The following is a 17,916-nucleotide window of genomic DNA, read 5'->3' on the forward strand; positions in this document are numbered from 1 at the left end:
ACACACACACACACACACACACACACACACACACACACACACATTATTGGGTGGGGGGGGGGGGGGAAGTGTTGATGGAGCCTTCGGAGATGGATCACGCAGTGGCACAACATACAGCAGAGAACAATACGTGAGATTTCAGTGGCTGCTTCACAACCTGTGCCATCTGGATCATCCCCACCACCAACAGCTTTTCTGAGCTTAGCAGATGGGAACTATCCTTACAGCACATCCTTCGCTTCCATAACCTCTCTGGCCTAAACATAAGATAACTAACTGTCCCCTCACCAATTTTTTAGTGTGTGTGTGTGTGTGTGTGTGTGTGTGTGTGTGTGTGTGTGTGTGTACGCCATCCCCTGTCCCAGATACCACCGCCCAGTTCGTGTCAGCTAGTCGTGTGCTGCTATCTCTCACCTTAGTCTATCAAATTGCGTGCCCTGATGTCTGCCACCAGCCCCCTCTACCTGCACCTCTAGCTAGCCCACAGATGGTTGCACACTCTTCCACAAGCTTCCCCCCAACCCCCTCCTTGCCTCCTACCTCTCTCCATCCCTCAACCCACCTCATTCTGCACTCCAACTCACCCCATTACACTCACTGTGGGCCAGGAAAGAGCTGCCAGTCATTTTAGCTTTTTTTGTATGGCAAGAAGTTTGATTTGCTACATAATTTTCTTGCACCTATTTTGTGTTCACCCTCCGATTTCTCCATGTCTTCTCCTTCCGTCCCACTCCTCCTCTACCCTCCCCCCATCCTCCCCACCCCTCTGCCAGAAATGTGCCGTGGAATAAGAGTCCTACTACCTCCTTTCATTCTTTACTGATATGTCTACTGAAACAGAAATGTAATCCCATTATTGTCTCTGTGCAGCAGTTTTCATTCTGTAAAATCCATTGTTGTCATTCTTCTGCAGTGTGATGAATTCTTGACATTATGACTAAGTGAAGTGATGCAGTTGTTAGCACTCTGGACGCACATTCAGGACGACGATGGTTCAAATCTCCATTTGGCATCCTGAGTTAGGTTTTCCATGATTTCCTTAAATGGTTCCAGGCAAGTGCGTGGGTGGTTCCTTTGAAAGGATATGGGCAGTTTCCTTCCCATTCTTAAAAATAAAAATGAGCTGAGCATGTCTGTCTCTTAACAACCCGATTGTCAATGAGACTTATGGTATTACCTCCTTCCCTCCTTCCCTCCTTCCTTCCATCTTGACATTATGAAAATATATGCAGCTGAACAGATGTCTCTGTAGGAACTTCCTCTTGTATTTCAGGTAGTGAATATTTTCTAAGTTCACCATCATGATTGTGTCTGTGTTCAGGTTCATATACATGCATGCACAATGTTCCTTTTCTTTATATTGAAGAGAAGCAAATCCTCTCACAATAATTCATTGATGGACATAAAATCTTTCTAATTTTTTTGTGTGTTTTCAAATTAGTAGTTTCAATGCTTTGGTTAAGGAAAATACAAGGAATATTAAAACTTTTCTGGGCCTGATCAAGACTTGAAGATGAGACCTTTGCCTTTCATGGACAAACGCTTTACTGACTGAGAAATCTAAGCACAACTTGCGACATGCTTTCACAGCTGTACTTCCGCCAAGTATGCTTCTATTACCTTTTATACGCCACAGAAGTTCTTCAACATACTGACAATGTCTACGAAAGCATCTGTAAAGTTTAGAAGACAGTAGAGGAGATACTGGCAGAAGTGGAGATGTGCAGGCAGGTCATGGGCTGTGCTTAGATAGCTCAGTTGATAGGTAACTAGTCTGTGGAAGACCTGGGCCCCAGTTTCAGGTCCTGGTGTGGCACACAGCTTTAATCTGCGAGGAACTTTCAAATGGTTATTTCTTTTACTGATGGGTGACTTGTTTTATTGTTCAAGGAGGTGAAAAGAAATTGGCCCAAATGCATGAACAGCTGAAATGTTTGACTAAAGAAATAAAGGAATATGAAAAGAAAATAAATGAATATCAAGCAGCAGTGGAGAATGATGAACAAACAAATTCCAGGTATGTAAGAATATGTTTCGTGAAGTCCAGTTCCAAGCTTCAAAATGACATATATATATGATATCTGTACAGTGTTTCGTTCTTGTGCAATAAATAATTGAAACTGTTCCCAGACTTTATGTACACCCTGTATTAACATCAAAAAGTATTTTAATGGAGACAAAAAGCACTTAACCAATTCTTCTTTTTGAGTACAGTGATTGTTGTATGTCTGCTGCTTCAACCAAACAGATTTTATTAAGCACAAATTGTGTGCAAATAAATCACAGAAAGTAAGAGTTTCCAGCTCTTCTGATACGACACAAACAAGAAAATTTCTAAAGGTGCATACCTCTTGGCCAATACAGTACTCTGTAAGTTTGTTAAAAAAAACTCACATCTTAGTGCAGGAGAACACTGTTTTTAGGTGCAAATGGGAAGCACTTGAATACAATCTGCACTCTCTGTACACTCAATTGCCATAATTGTGTTCACTGTAAACAACCATCTGTTGAATAATGAGCGAAGACACTACGGCATTAGGCGTGCAGACAAGTCTGTTTGCTAGTCAAACACCGACAGTAGGTAACAATCCAAATCACAGTCCGGGAGAAACCATGTTGCGCAGGGTCATTTGTCAGTAGATTAGTGAGACCATGGTGGCCCATTGGTGCCCTTTATAATCTGTCACAGGTATTTCATCACATGATCTGTCACCACCAATTGTATCTTTCCACACTACACATATTGACCTCGCCAAATATATATATATGTTTATATTGGTTGATCAGTTGGAATATCCAGCAGGATTACAATAGTAACGTGTTAACATAAATGGAAAGCACAATGTTGTGTATGTTCTACAGTGTTAATGTATTTTGTTAACCTGTTTTCAGCTTACAAGGCCATCATCAGTCTTTAGCTGAGAGACAAAAATTTTCACATGTCATTAACCTGTTAGTCTTAGTCTTTCCTACAAATGGACAGAATAAAATTGAGAAATGTTTCAAATATGCTCTTTTCCCTCTTCCATCAGAAAAACAATTAGAAGTGTTGGAGGTAGATATTGATTACGCTTTATGTAAAGACACTACTGCAAAACAGAAGTTGCACTAAAGAAAGGTACAACATTTGGGTACAACGCCCCACAGGTTGTAGATTTTCACACCCTTAGGATCTTTAAATGGACATTACGTCAGCAAGACATTACAATCATAATTTAGATTAAAACAGCACTATTGTGCTCCTGAACAAGTGTGATTATTTGAGAAAAGTCAGTGATTTCCGGACTGCTGCACGCTTCCTAGTCCCTCCCAAAGGCCATACTAAGTTATTCAAAGATGAGGTTAAATGTATAACTAATTATTGCAAAAGTATATTTTATGATGTTGAAGCAAAGCTACCAGTTAACATGAACACAGTTTCTCCTGTACCATAAAGGCTTCTAAAACTGTGCATATAGGATGTAATGATATGTCCAGTTGTCTCTTCATTCACAGATCTGTCATCTAAACTTGTGAGCAAATTGGCCACATAAATTAAAAGTAAGAAAAAATTCAAACCAATGTATGGTATTTCAAACTCAGTTAACCTTGTAAATAAAATAAAAGATCTATCCATCTCACTCAGTATTAAAGTAGCATCGTTTGATGCCGCAGTTTGTTTTCCAACACAAAAGTAGGTTAATGTGTTAATATACTGACAGAGTTAATGTACAGATCTAGTCTCAACCCTGTGGAAGTGGATGACTTGAGACTGGCCCCTCAAGCATGCTTAGCACAATTCTAGTTCCAAGGTACTTTGTACAAACAGTGGGTTGGCTTTGGTATGTAGGCACCTCTTAGCCCACTTCTGGCAGAAATATTCATAGAACATTTTGAACACTATTTCTTGAATAAAGAACCTTTGGGTGCATAATTTAAGTACTGGTTCAGATATGTAGATGATGTACTGTCTATGTGGACAGACACTACAAGACAACTGAACACGTGTTTTTTTTTTCTTTTTTTCTTTTCTCCATTGCTTTAACTGTCAACATAAAAACATTCAGTTCACAATGAAGTTTGACAACAAATGTAAATATAAAATTCTTAATACTGACCATTGATATCAATACACAGACAGACACTGTTTCAAGGTTTATAGAAAAACTGCAACTACATACACAGCAGTAGACCCTTGCTCACAATATCCAGTAGCACAAAAAACATGCAGCTTTCCACTCAGTGGTGCACCTGTTCTCACATCTAAAGGAGATTTCAAAACAGAGTTAGTCACAATAAAATTTTTTGCCTCGACCAATGGCTAGAATCCTGACTTGATTGACCACATATTGCACAGAACACACAAATTGAAAATTATGTCCTTGCTCTATACTCTCTCTGCTGTACTATCCTATACCTAGGACAGTTATCACAGAGTGTAACCAAAATGCTGAAGTATTGCAACTATAGGATTTCCTACTATGCGAGGAACACCACAGCCCAGTGTGTTTTCAATAACAAAGATAAGACCCAATTACTAGCCTATAGTAGTTATGCAAAATTACGTGCCTTGATTGTGATAAGTTGTATGTTTGTCTGTTAGGAGACACATAGCAATTAGGTTGGCTGAACCTGAACACAGCTGGAGGTTGCAGCATTATGACTCTACATTTGCTGAGCATGTACTGAGTGAGGGTAACAGTTACCAGGCATAGCCCTACATCTCCTCCCTTGACAAACAATGTAAAAAATTAAAACTTTTGGAAGCCCTGGAAATCAGCTAACACCTGGCCCATGGTTTCTTCTCGTCTTTGAAATTCTATTCCTAAGAGTGCCCACAAGCTATGTGATGAGATTTCTGGTATAGGAAAGAGCTGTCTACCCCTTCTCTCCTTACTCCTCTCTCCTCGTCATTTGTTGAGTAAAGGGTGTTGATGTTTACAGTTGCAACTTCTACAAACGAGAAGAAAATTTTTTCCATCATTTGTGCAATATCCTTAAAAATCCATAACACCCACAGTACTGATAAGTGCTGTCCACCCCTCCCATAAACTTTGTGTGTTCTAAAATAACTGTAAGTTTCTCAAACTAGGCAGGCTGTTTCTTTCTGTAACCAGTTATCAACTCTGTTTCAGGACTAGAAAATGTATTCAACATTGTTGCTAACTTTCTGTCGTGGAAAAAGACACAGACGTTGTTATTTACATATTGATCGGCACACAGATCACATTTCTGAAGCTGCTTCTTTTTGACAATAGGTGAAACATCTTTCCTAGTTGGCATAATTATTCCTGTCATATACATTTTCATTTTATATAGTTCCTAAGCAAGTTTAGAGGGGGTGTGGAATCTGCTGATATTGGTGTGAAAGCTTGCAGTTTGCGATACCCGTTACTTTTTCAGAACTAAACCCAATGATTGTGTCAACAGGGAGCAATCCGTTACCTCTCTTGTATTATTTTTTAATGATTTGATTGGCTAATATCTTACAGAAAATAGTTGACCTTTTACCATAATCTTTCTTCTTCATAATCGCGTAGTAGATAATATTCACTTTCCTTACCAAAGATTATTTCAGTACTTTGCAGAACAAAAATATTTGCATCAGGTAATATGAGAGCATAATGACAGTATGTTTCCATTCAACTTACGTACGTATATAGGAGACCTAAATGGTGTGTCAGTGTTGCAGTTATATATATATATATATATATATATCATGTAACTAAATGTCTCACGAAATGTTCAACCGGGGTGACACATTTGAATGGAACTTCATTACTGTGAAAATATTCTGTAATTATGATGATTAAGAAATGACATCAGTATAGGACAGTGACATCATAGTAAGCATCTAGAATGTGCCTTAAAAATGGAAAACTGTTCAAAACCTACATTCCCATTTAAAGCAAAGTCTGTGTAGATACCTAGATGTTGTTTTTTCCAGTACGTTTACTGTAACTTCTCTCAAATCATGTATCAGAACACGAAGACAAACCACTCATTCGGAGTAACATTGTTAGCAATCTTGCCTCTTAATTCAGTTTTCAGTCTTCTCTGGACTACTTCAACAGCCAGTGTTAATAGCATAATGAATTTAATCAGTTCATAAGAAGTGCTAATCAAATTCAGTCAGCAGTATACTCATTCCATCATACAGATAAGAAATTCAACAATACCAGAGAAGGAAAGTTGCTACTCACCATATAGCGGATATGTGAGTCGCGATAGGCACAACAAAAAGATTCACACAATTAAAACTTTCGGCCATTAAGGCCTTTGTCAGTAGTACACACACGCACGTCTGCAGTGTGAGAGAGCTGAAACCACATTGCGAACAGCAGCACCAGTGCATGATGGGAGTGGTGACTGGGTGGTGGTATTTGCTCAGCAATAATGCTTGCGGATTATATGACACATGAGCAGCAGTATGACAGCAAACTGTGCAGTGTTAGTAGGAGACCTTTCCATGGTAGTGTACATACTTGAGCTAATAAGGTAAAATGTCAATCCCCACGTACACATACAAACCCACAAACTTTAACTTTTTTTTAACTTTATGTTGTATTAGCCTACTCCTTGTAGCAAATGTCTATGTCAAATAGTTGACCCACAACGAAAAAAGACAACTGCTCTGCTATAAACTTTTCCATTTACATAACATTATGAAAATTTTTAGAAAGAATAAGGTGGAATGGTTGTTCTTACTCCAAAGAATCTAATTTTCTTTCTCTTTCATTATACACAGACAGCATGTTATTTATTACAAAGATTTTTAAGTCAGTTGTATGTTGTGTTTCATTATAAAGGATTTTTGGTGCCCTTTTTACTCTTAAATATTTTATACACACTGCCAGAAAAATGAAGAAAAAATTAGTACAACAGGAAAGATGATATAGATTTTGATGCTATTATGGCATATGCCACCTGAGGGATGGTAGATGTACTGATAATGATTTCATTGTTGTCTGTCAACTGATAGCATAGCATTGTGGCATAGTTACCAGAGTGCCATCTGTGTCTCTCCTTTAATAGGGAATGCTCACAACTAGAAGGTTCAGTGTATTGCAAACGTGTGAAGCAAGCAGGTGAAATATGCTCACTATTTTTATTTACTTAAATTTGGCATATTTCGTGACAGTGCCTTTTCCGTAAAATGTTTACAAGGCGATATTTGTCTTGGCTTCAGTTGTCTAGTGGAAGTATGATTCCACAATGCAGTTTCGTCGGCTGCAGAAATGATCTGGTTCAATGTGTTTGCCTCATTTTTGGTGCTTCAAATACCATTTCTTCGAATGTGGTTTCTTCTTAAAGTTTATATAAAAAAAGGAGTAACATAATTCATTTTTTTCTGTTCAATTCCAAATTATTTATAATGGCGATCTGCACATGGTTCTACCGTCAACACCCACCAAGAGTTAACTGCCGACTGACTACAGTCAAAGTCAACTCCAGCGTCAAAGACATTTTACACAACACACAAGCTTCCACTTGTAATCAGTCTCTTTGATATTCTTTGTCACATTTACTAATAGTAATCAATATGCTTTCACTCTCAAAAATATAAGTAAATTAGCATATAATAATGCAAATTACAATAAAAAAAATTCTGACAAAAATATAAGAAAACATTTACAATTTGGTATCGACAAATCCGGTAGAAAATAACACATCTCCCAGATCCATTATAACTGCTCCCCAGGGCTTTTGTTGTTATGAACATATACAACAATATCCCAACCACACTCAGTAATGGACCTGTATTACACAATTAGTACATTAATGATGCAGTTTGATAACCTCTTCCAAATTTGGACTCTTTGAATCGGTGGACTTGTTACTGGCTGTTGTTGCAATGATACTTCCCCATCAATCTCATACACAAAAAATTCAAGTAAAGAAATTATTTAACATGACAAAATACATGGTGTGAAATATACATGAGAAATATTCTAACATACAGCATACAGATTGAAAATAATAGTAAGGTGAAACTCCTTTGCTAGAATAAGATATCTACAACCACTTCTTTGGTCACACTGTGCCAACTGGTTCTCATAATTAAAATTTTTTTATTAATGTTAATTTCATTTTGCTTACATATTGTACAATAAAAAATGATACTGGACATATATATAGTGTAGTGTTTTTTTCCCTCTATATATTTGCCTTTTATATATATTTTTTACTTCTGATTTTTTTTGAATTTTTTTACTCATGTTTTTTTGTTTTGTATTTTTTGCTCATGATTTTCTTCTTTTAGTACAGCTAAAGATACATCAGTATTATCTAAATTTTTTGCAATTATTTATGTACACTTGTCTCTCTACTACAATATTACTACAAGTCACATTCTTGTGAAGAGTACTTTTGCTCCCCACAACATCAGTATAAAGAATAATAAATTGCTCATATATCATGAGGCATTATCTAAAATTGGTTTTGAAACTTATACCTTTGCATGCATGTCCTCACATGCATGCCTTCACCCACAGGGAAGACTTATCTTCCAAAAATTAGAAAAAATTCATAAATGCTCACTATGGAGACTTTTTTTTTGTAAAAAAGTAAAAATAAATCTTTCTCTCATTCTTTGTTACAACAGTGTTTTTTCAGCAGTTTCAATTAACATGTGACTTCAAATTATTAATTTATACATGCAAATATACATACTTGGTTGTACAGGTAGTTTTGTTCCAGCAAGCATATTCCAGTGGAGGACTTTTGTTTTAGATGATGATAAGTTATTTAAATTTTTGAAATTATGATTTCTGTTTATATACACTCCTGGAAATGGAAAAAAGAACACATTGACACCGGTGTGTCAGACCCACCATACTTGCTCCGGACACTGCGAGAGGGCTGTACAAGCAATGATCACACGCACGGCACAGCGGACACACCAGGAACCACGGTGTTGGCCGTCGAAAGGCGCTAGCTGCGCAGCATTTGTGCACCGCCGCCGTCAGTGTCAGCCAGTTTGCCGTGGCATACGGAGCTCCATCGCAGTCTTTAACACTGGTAGCATGCCGCGACAGCGTGGACGTGAACCGTATGTGCAGTTGACGGACTTTGAGCGAGGGCGTATAGTGGGCATGCGGGAGGCCGGGTGGACGTACCGCCGAATTGCTCAACACGTGGGGCGTGAGGTCTCCACAGTACATCGATGTTGTCGCCAGTGGTCGGCGGAAGGTGCACGTGCCCGTCGACCTGGGACCGGACCGCAGCGACGCACGGATGCACGCCAAGACCGTAGGATCCTACGCAGTGCCGTAGGGGACCGCACCGCCACTTCCCAGCAAATTAGGGACACTGTTGCTCCTGGGGTATCGGCGAGGACCATTCGCAACCGTCTCCATGAAGCTGGGCTACGGTCCTGCACACCGTTAGGCCGTCTTCCGCTCACGCCCCAACATCGTGCAGCCCGCCTCCAGTGGTGTCGCGACAGGCGTGAATGGAGGGACGAATGGAGACGTGTCGTCTTCAGCGATGAGAGTCGCTTCTGCCTTGGTGCCAATGATGGTCGTATGCGTGTTTGGCGCCGTGCAGGTGAGCGCCACAATCAGGACTGCATACGACCGAGGCACACAGGGCCAACACCCGGCATCATGGTGTGGGGAGCGATCTCCTACACTGGCCGTACACCACTGGTGATCGTCAAGGGGACACTGAATAGTGCACAGTACATCCAAACCGTCATCGAACCCATCGTTCTACCATTCCTAGACCGGCAAGGGAACTTGCTGTTCCAACAGGACAATGCACGTCCGCATGTATCCCGTGCCACCCAACGTGCTCTAGAAGGTGTAAGTCAACTACCCTGGCCAGCAAGATCTCCGGATCTGTCCCCCATTGAGCATGTTTGGGACTGGATGAAGCGTCGTCTCACGCGGTCTGCACGTCCAGCACGAACGCTGGTCCAACTGAGACGCCAGGTGGAAATGGCATGGCAAGCCGTTCCACAGGACTACATCCAGCATCTCTACGATCGTCTCCATGGGAGAATAGCAGCCTGCATTGCTGCGAAAGGTGGATATACACTGTACTAGTGCCGACATTGTGCATGCTCTGTTGCCTGTGTCTATGTGCCTGTGGTTCTGTCAGTGTGATCATGTGATGTATCTGACCCCAGGAATGTGTCAATAAAGTTTCCCCTTCCTGGGACAATGAATTCACGGTGTTCTTATTTCAATTTCCAGGAGTGTAGTTTCAAAGAGACAACATTCCTGAGACCAAATAATTTCTTTGACTTAGGGTATATCAAACGATAAGCATTAGGGTGTGGATTTTCTATGACTTCAGAAGGCCCAATATAGATATCAAAGAATTTTTTAATTTCTGAAGTTAACATTTTTGATTTTTCATGAGATTTGACCAGAACAAGATCCCCAATTTTGAAAGTGGTTAAATTTACCCTATTGTTATGTCTTTTATTCCTCTTTTCCCCTTGTTTCCTCATAGTTTCCCTGACAACATCTTCTCTCTCTTGCATAGTTAAAGGTGTACATTTAGGAAATTCATTAAGTTCTGATATAAGATTTGGAGGTCTAATATTAAACATACTCTCATACGGTGAAAATCCTGTGGAGCTATGTTGTAGGCTATTCATAATATCTTCAAAATTTCGAATGTGCTCAAACCAGTTTGGATGTTTATGGCTACAATAGGTTCTACAAAGTCTCCCAATTTCCCTCATATATCTTTCTGCAGGATTGGTGGATGGAGAATAAACAGATATAAGTATATGCTTAAATTTTGATCTTTCAATAAACTTTTTCCAAATTTTAGAGGTGAACTGTGAACTATTATCTGATAATATAGCTTTTGGTTTACCCACCTGTGCGAAATAATCTCTTTCAATTTTTATTATAAATTCATGGCTAGTAGCTTTTTTTTCACTGGATATAGTTTAATTAATTTTGAAAATACATCTACCATAACAAATATGTAACAGTGACCACCTTTACTCTTTGGTAACATTCCATATAAGTCCACAGCGATAAGATCTAAAGGTTTTTCCAGAATAATGTTTTGCATCTCTCCACCACGTCTTTGATTGCTCACTTTATCTCTGACATTTGTCACAGGTTGCCAATTCTTTTCTTACCTTCTTTCCAATATTGTAAAAATAAACGTTTTCGTGTATCTTTTGAATGCACTTCTGTATCCCACAATGACCAAAACTTTCATGTATGTAAATGATCAGCTTTTCAGCATCTGCCTCTGGCCAACACAGTTTACCATTATCAGAATCTACATCTGTTCTCTGAAATAAAATCCCCTTATGTAATTTGTAAAATTTATCAAGTTTCTCATACCCCTTCTTGCCTAAACATTCTTCGATTAATTTCCAACTTTGATCTAAATTTTGATTTTTTCTAATTTTGTTACACATAGCTCTAATTGTTTTCTCATTTTCCACCCGTTTCAGGTATCTAATTTTAAATTGCTTTTCCTCCTCTTTTTCAAAAATCTCCTTTTCTCCCCCAATTGGTAACCTTGAAAGTGAATCAGCTACTACATTCTCAGAACCTTTTATGTGCTTGATTTCAAAGTCATGCTGTTGCAGAAATATTGCCCATCTGGTCAATCTACTGTGGTATAATTTGCACTCTTGTAAGTAACTCAAAGCTTTTTGATCCGAAAATACTATGGTTTTATGTCCAATAAGGTAAATTCTAAATTTTGTAAAAGCCCAATGAATTGCCAAAAGTTCCTTCTCTGTGACTGTATAATTTTTCTCATGCTTGAGCAACATTCTGCTTGCAAATGCTATGGTACAATGTATTTTAACTCCATTCTCTACTCTTTCTTGAAATAACTCTGCTCCAAGCCCACAATTACTGCTATCAGTGTTCAAACAAAATGGTAAATTAAAATCAGGTCTGTGTAATAAGTGTTGCTTCCTCAACTCTTGCTTAATTTTATCAAACTCTTCCTGACAACTTTTATCCCAAACCCAAACATTGTTTTTCTTAAGTAACTGACTTAAACATGGTGCATTCAGACTCTGATCACTTATATGTTTTCGATAATAACCGCATAACCCAAAGAACGACTTTAATTGTTTTTTAGTCTTAGGAATAGGAATTTCTGAAATTGCTTTAATTTTTTCTGGATCTGCCAAAATTCCCTTGTCTGTGACAACATGACCCAAAAATTTTAATTCAGAAACTGCAAACTTACATTTCTCTAATTTCAATGTCATCCCCCCTTTTCTAAGTTTTTCACAAACTGACTTCAAAATCGAAAAATGTTCCTCCCAATTTTGCCCTATAACCAAAATGTCATCTACATAAATTATCAGTTTAGATGCAAGTTCTTGCCCCAGTACATGATCCAAAGCTCTTATAAATTCGGAAACAGAAGAATTTAACCCAAATGGCACAACACAATATTGGTAACTCTTACCATTGTAAAAGAAAGCAGTATATTTTCTAGAATTAACCGAAGGTGGTACCTGATGAAAACCTGAGGTTAGATCCAAACTTGACATATATTTTATATCTGTAAATTTATAGAGTAACTCATCAATGTTTTCGGGATGGTCTGTCTGCCTGAACAAAATTTTGTTTAAGTGTCTAGAGTCCAAAACCAATCTTACTCCACCATCTTTTTTCGAAACAACTACTAAAGGATTATTATATGCACTGATACTCCTTTCTATTATATTACATCCTACCATCTTTTTCAGCTCTTTCTCAACAGCAGGTCTTTTTGATATTGCAATACTGTATGGTTTTATGAAAAATGGTTCATGAGGTTTTACCTGAAGCTCACACTGATAACCCTTTACCCTACCAGGTATGTCACTGAAAACATCACTGTATTCCCACAGCAGGTTTTCTAACTTGTTTTTGCTCCCCAGATAAATTTTGGGTTTCTGATATTTTCAAGTTTACTAAATTCCCAAATTCAATTTCATCAGTATCAAATCTATGAATTTCAATATTCTCCAATCTATTTTCTTTTAGTAAATTGATACTGTCAAAATTTCCATTACTCTGATCACCAAGTGTGTTCACAAAATTCGTCTGAATGCATTCCCTGTCACTAGTTTCTACCAAAAGTTTTCTTCCAACCCAACCAAATGCTGTATTTCTTTTACTATCCAATTCATACCAAAAAGAAAATCTTCATTAAATTCCTGAATTACAAAACATCCATGTGTGAACAACTTGCCTTCAATTAAAAATGTCACTATAGCCTGGCTTTTTACGAATTTACTGCTCTTCCCAGTAGCACCTTTTATCTTTACCCCAACTACTGGCATTTCAACTTAGTCTTTCCCCACTTTCAACTTCTTGCTTAACCTTTCAGATATTTCCGAGATCTCACTTCCAGTATCAATTAAACATTTACCAATCCATGACCCAATTTGAACTTTTATATAAGGACTGCAAAACTGATCACTTTTCTCAGAACCTGTATCCTCATGTAATAAATCACTTTCAATTTCCCCACACATATACTTATCAGAATCATATGGTATACCATTATATGTATTATTTGTCACAGTTACAAAATTTACACAAGATACAAAATTGTCATTAGTACTCTCTCTTATCTCAAATAGCCAAGAATTTTCATCCAAATCACATTGTATACTATTGAAGTACTTATCCTTCAGCTTTTCAAAAATAAAATATCTCATCTTTTTCCACCACTCAGGATATATAGTTTCACATACATTAATAAGCATCTTTCTAAAGTTCTTGTCAAAAGAAATAGTTTTACTGTTCAGCCATAGATTCATAAGAAATGTGTGTGTGTGTGTGTGTGTGTAATTAGTATCTGTAAATGTTTCACTTAGGCTAGAAGTTATACATGTGTCATCATTATTTGTGTAGTCAGATTGTTTACCAACAACATCAAAATTCACACTTTCACATACACCCTGCTTGCGAGCCTTATTCATCCTGGTAACATCCCTGGGAATTTCTATAATATTCTCACTATTTAATCCATTTTCAACCATGTGTATACCCAACTCCGTATTTAAACTAATGAAACACCTTTCCTCAACATCATCATCAATACCATTACCATCATTATCAACTTTATCATCAACATCATTATCATTATACATATTCATGTCATACACATTCAAATTATCCCCTAAAATATTATTTCCCCTTCCTAAAGTTACCAGATCCCTTTCACTAATATTTTCATTCTCACAGCATGCATTCTCTCTTTCATTCACACACGTCTCTGAACTACTACAAATTACATCCTCTGACAAAGTGTTGTTCTTTTCTGCCCAAGTGTAAAACTCTGTCAAATTAAATGAATCACAATTACTTTTATCTACTGTATGTTCTTGTTTACTGAAACTGTTATCTTTGTCAATATCATCATTATTTTCCTCTTGAAATTTTTGCAATAAGTAACAACTAATAACCTCATGTGATAGCTTAGGTTTGGAACTGTCATGTTTGGGTTTATGATAGTCACATCCATTGGTCCTTTCATCATGCTCACCTTCTGCCTCAACCCTGCGGACCTTCAAGGGGGCGTCTACTCGTTTTTTATTTCTTGAATTACAACTGGTTCTTGTTTGAACTGCTGATTGTGGTTCTGCCAATGTCTCTGATCAACATTTCTGTTCCCATTCCTATGCCAAACATTACCTGATTGTTGGTAGTTTCTATTGTACTGATCTCTAGCAAAATTTCTGTGATTTTGATCCCTGAAATGTTCTCTATTTTGTTGATTATTTCCGCGAAAATCTTGTTCTTGTTTTGGATGAAAATTGTGGTCCTTCTTTTGAAAATTGTTATATCACCCTGAATTTTGACCGACACCATGATAATGGTTTTATTTCCTTTTTTGAAAGTTATCATTTCCCCAGTTTTGACCATTACCTTTCTGACTAAACCCACTGTGTGTTCTTGTTGTTACCCTATCTAACTTTTCAATATAATTGAGAAACCGCTCAACATTACTATCAGGACAATGAACTCAACTCAACTGCATTGCTGATGGCAATCTTCTCTTTAAGGTATCAATTTTGATCAAGTCATCCAAAGGTTTTGTTAAATGAATAAGTTTTTGAAGTTCACTTTTGCAAAATTGTTTCATGCTCCCATCTGATTCTCTATAGTTTCTCCCATTCAAAATTTCACTTTTGATTCTAGTTTGTTTAAGATTATCCCAAAAATTTACCAGAAATTTTGATTCAAATTCTGAAAAGGTCATCCCCACAGTTACAATCTGGTTTGCCCAAGTCAAAGCTTCCCCTTCCAAGAATTTTTTCACAAATTTAATTTTCATATCATCTGGTGAGTGAGGTAAAAAACAATCCTTACAATACTGTATAAAATCAACGGGGTGTAAGGGTCCATCTACCGAAAAGTGCTTCACTGGAATATTAGATACAAGATTGCATGTGTTGACATTGTGATTTTTGCTTTGAAATTCTATGTCAAAACTTTCAAGTTTTTCACTAAGTTCTTTGACAGATTTTTTGTTTTCTAAATCACTGCATTCTTTTTTTTTTTCCTAGAGTAACCAAACGATTGTCAGTTTTTTGTTCTACATTTTTTACTAAAACTTTTGTGTTCTCATCCAAATTTCTAATTTCCCATTTTATCTCATTAAAATCAATTAAATTTCTTTCCCTATCTGCCAGTAACTCATTTTTTACAGTATTAATTTCATCGCTTAATTTAGCATCAATTTCATTTACTTTTGCTTCCACAGATTCAATTTTTTCCTCAACACTGCCAACTCTGTTCGAAAGATCACCGACTTGAGTATTGACTGCTTGGACTTGCAACAAAATGTTATCAATTTTTTCATCCCAGTGAGTCTTATTGTCGTCAAATGATTGTTTAATTTCTTTCGTGAAATTTACAAGAAAACTTTTTAAATCAAATTGATCGATTCTTTCTGTTTCATTTGACCTGTCCTGATTTTTGAAGTCTATTAAATTACTACTTTCTACTTTAGGCACAATACTCTCGAAAATCTCATAAGTCATTGTGAAGAAAGAAAATTTATACACAACAATACAAAACAAGATAAAAATATTGTTTTAACAAAATACGAGGGTTTCGTGACTTATCTGGAACACTCGTCTACTGTTGCCAATCCACGTTTTCCATCCATATGATTGTTGACCAAAATTCTTGAAATTACTTCTTGTGTCGAAAATTATATTTTTTGCCGAAACATTTCTTCTCCAAAACTTTTACTTCCTGATGAACACAAATACTGTAACACACATTCTGAAAAAACTGGTATTAACACACAAAAATTTTCTTCTTCGTAGCACTGTTGAAGATCACGTGAACACAATATCCTGGCTACAGTCCCCAGTTGAAATATGCTGACTATTTTTATTTACTTAAATTTGGCATATTTCGTGACAGTACCTTTTCCGTAAAATGTTTACAAGGCGATATTTGTCTTGGCTTCAGTTGTCTAGTGGAAGTATGATTCCACAATGCAGTTTCGTCGGCTGCAGAAATGACCTGGTTCAATGTGTTTGCCTCATTTTTGGTGCTTCAAATACCATTTCTTCGAATGTGGTTTCTTCTTAAAGTTTATATAAAAAAAAGTAGTAACATAATTCATTTTTTTTCTGTTCACTTCCAAATTATTTATAACGGCGATCTGCACATTGTTCTACCATCAACACACACAAAGAGTTAACTGCCGACTGACTACAGTCAAAGTCGACTCCAGCGTCAGACATTTTACACAACACACAAGCTTCCACTTGTAATCAGTCTCTTTGATATTCTTCGTCACATTTACTAATAGTAATCAATATGCTTTCACTCTCAAAAATATAAGTAAATTAGCATATAATAATGCAAATTACAATAAAAAAAATTCTGACAAAAATATAAGAAAACATTTACAATTTGGTATCGACAAATCCGGTAGAAAATAACACATCTCCCAGATCCATTATACAGGCAACCATACCATGGAGATGCATTTGTTCTTCCTAGAGCCAACTGAGCGAGTTTGGAAGGGTTCAAATTGTGAATTTCCAAGTGGTGGAATGTCCCTTTGAAGAACTGCCGCAAAAGTTGGATGTGCTGCTTCAGCTGTGCAATGATGCTGGTATCAGTGGTGCAATGATGCTTGTATCAGTGGTCACGTGAACATCCTCACACATGTAGATGAGGTTCTGGACACCCACACAGACCCAGATGGCTGCCAGGGTTATTGTATTGTAAGGGCAGTGGTGGCAGATCGTACAGCTATCACAGGCCAAATAAGAGGGCTTGTGAGACCAGACATGTCAACATGAATTGTTGCGAACTGGTTAATAGCAGTGGGGCTATGGGCACATACACCTATAGCCCATCTTCCACTCACACCAAAGCATGACTTGCCTGGCTTGACTGACATCAGAGGATCACTCTGGAAGATGGAATGGTGTGCTGTGGTTTTCAGCGATGAAAGTGGATTCTGCCGGCACACGAATGATGGTCGTTTCCAGTTACAATGTAGAGATGATAATCACTGTCTCAAAGAATGCATTCGTCCAAGAGACACTGGCTCCTCGCCAGGCCTTATGGTCTGGGATATAAGCTATAACTCTTACACCTTCGGTGTTTCTGGAGGGGACGCTAACCAGTACTTGGTATATGCAGAATGTTGTTAAGACCTGTTCTTTCGCTGTTATTGCAGCAGGAAGGGGATGTGTTCTTCCAAAAGAAGTAGCAACTTCCCTGGCCAACACAATCTTTGGTCTTGCCTCAAGTCAAGAACGTTTGGGATATGAAGGGATGAGAAGTGTCCCGTGCGACTCATCAGCCGACAACTCTCACAGAACTACATGAACAGGTTGAGCAGGTATGGAATTGCGTATTCCAGGACAGTATTCACCATCTGCATGATCGACTGGATGCCAGAATCAGCACCTGCATTGCTGCCCGTGGAGGCTACACCATGTACTAATATGGGTGTTTCAGC

The 17,916-nt window shown here is 37.7% G+C and overlaps 1 protein-coding gene across 1 annotated transcript in view; it reads left to right on the forward strand.

The window, feature by feature from the left end:
• Positions 1–17,916, forward strand: part of LOC126259877 (structural maintenance of chromosomes protein 5) — a 150,744-nt gene that overhangs the window by 25,292 nt on the left and 107,536 nt on the right. Inside the window, exon 5 of the mRNA XM_049956938.1 lies at positions 1,891–2,017. Within this exon, the coding sequence (XP_049812895.1) occupies positions 1,891–2,017 (127 nt within the window). The remainder of the gene's footprint in view (positions 1–1,890; positions 2,018–17,916) is intronic.

Source organism: Schistocerca nitens, chromosome 5, assembly GCF_023898315.1.
Source record: "Schistocerca nitens isolate TAMUIC-IGC-003100 chromosome 5, iqSchNite1.1, whole genome shotgun sequence".
NCBI classification, from domain to species: Eukaryota; Metazoa; Arthropoda; class Insecta; order Orthoptera; family Acrididae; genus Schistocerca; species Schistocerca nitens.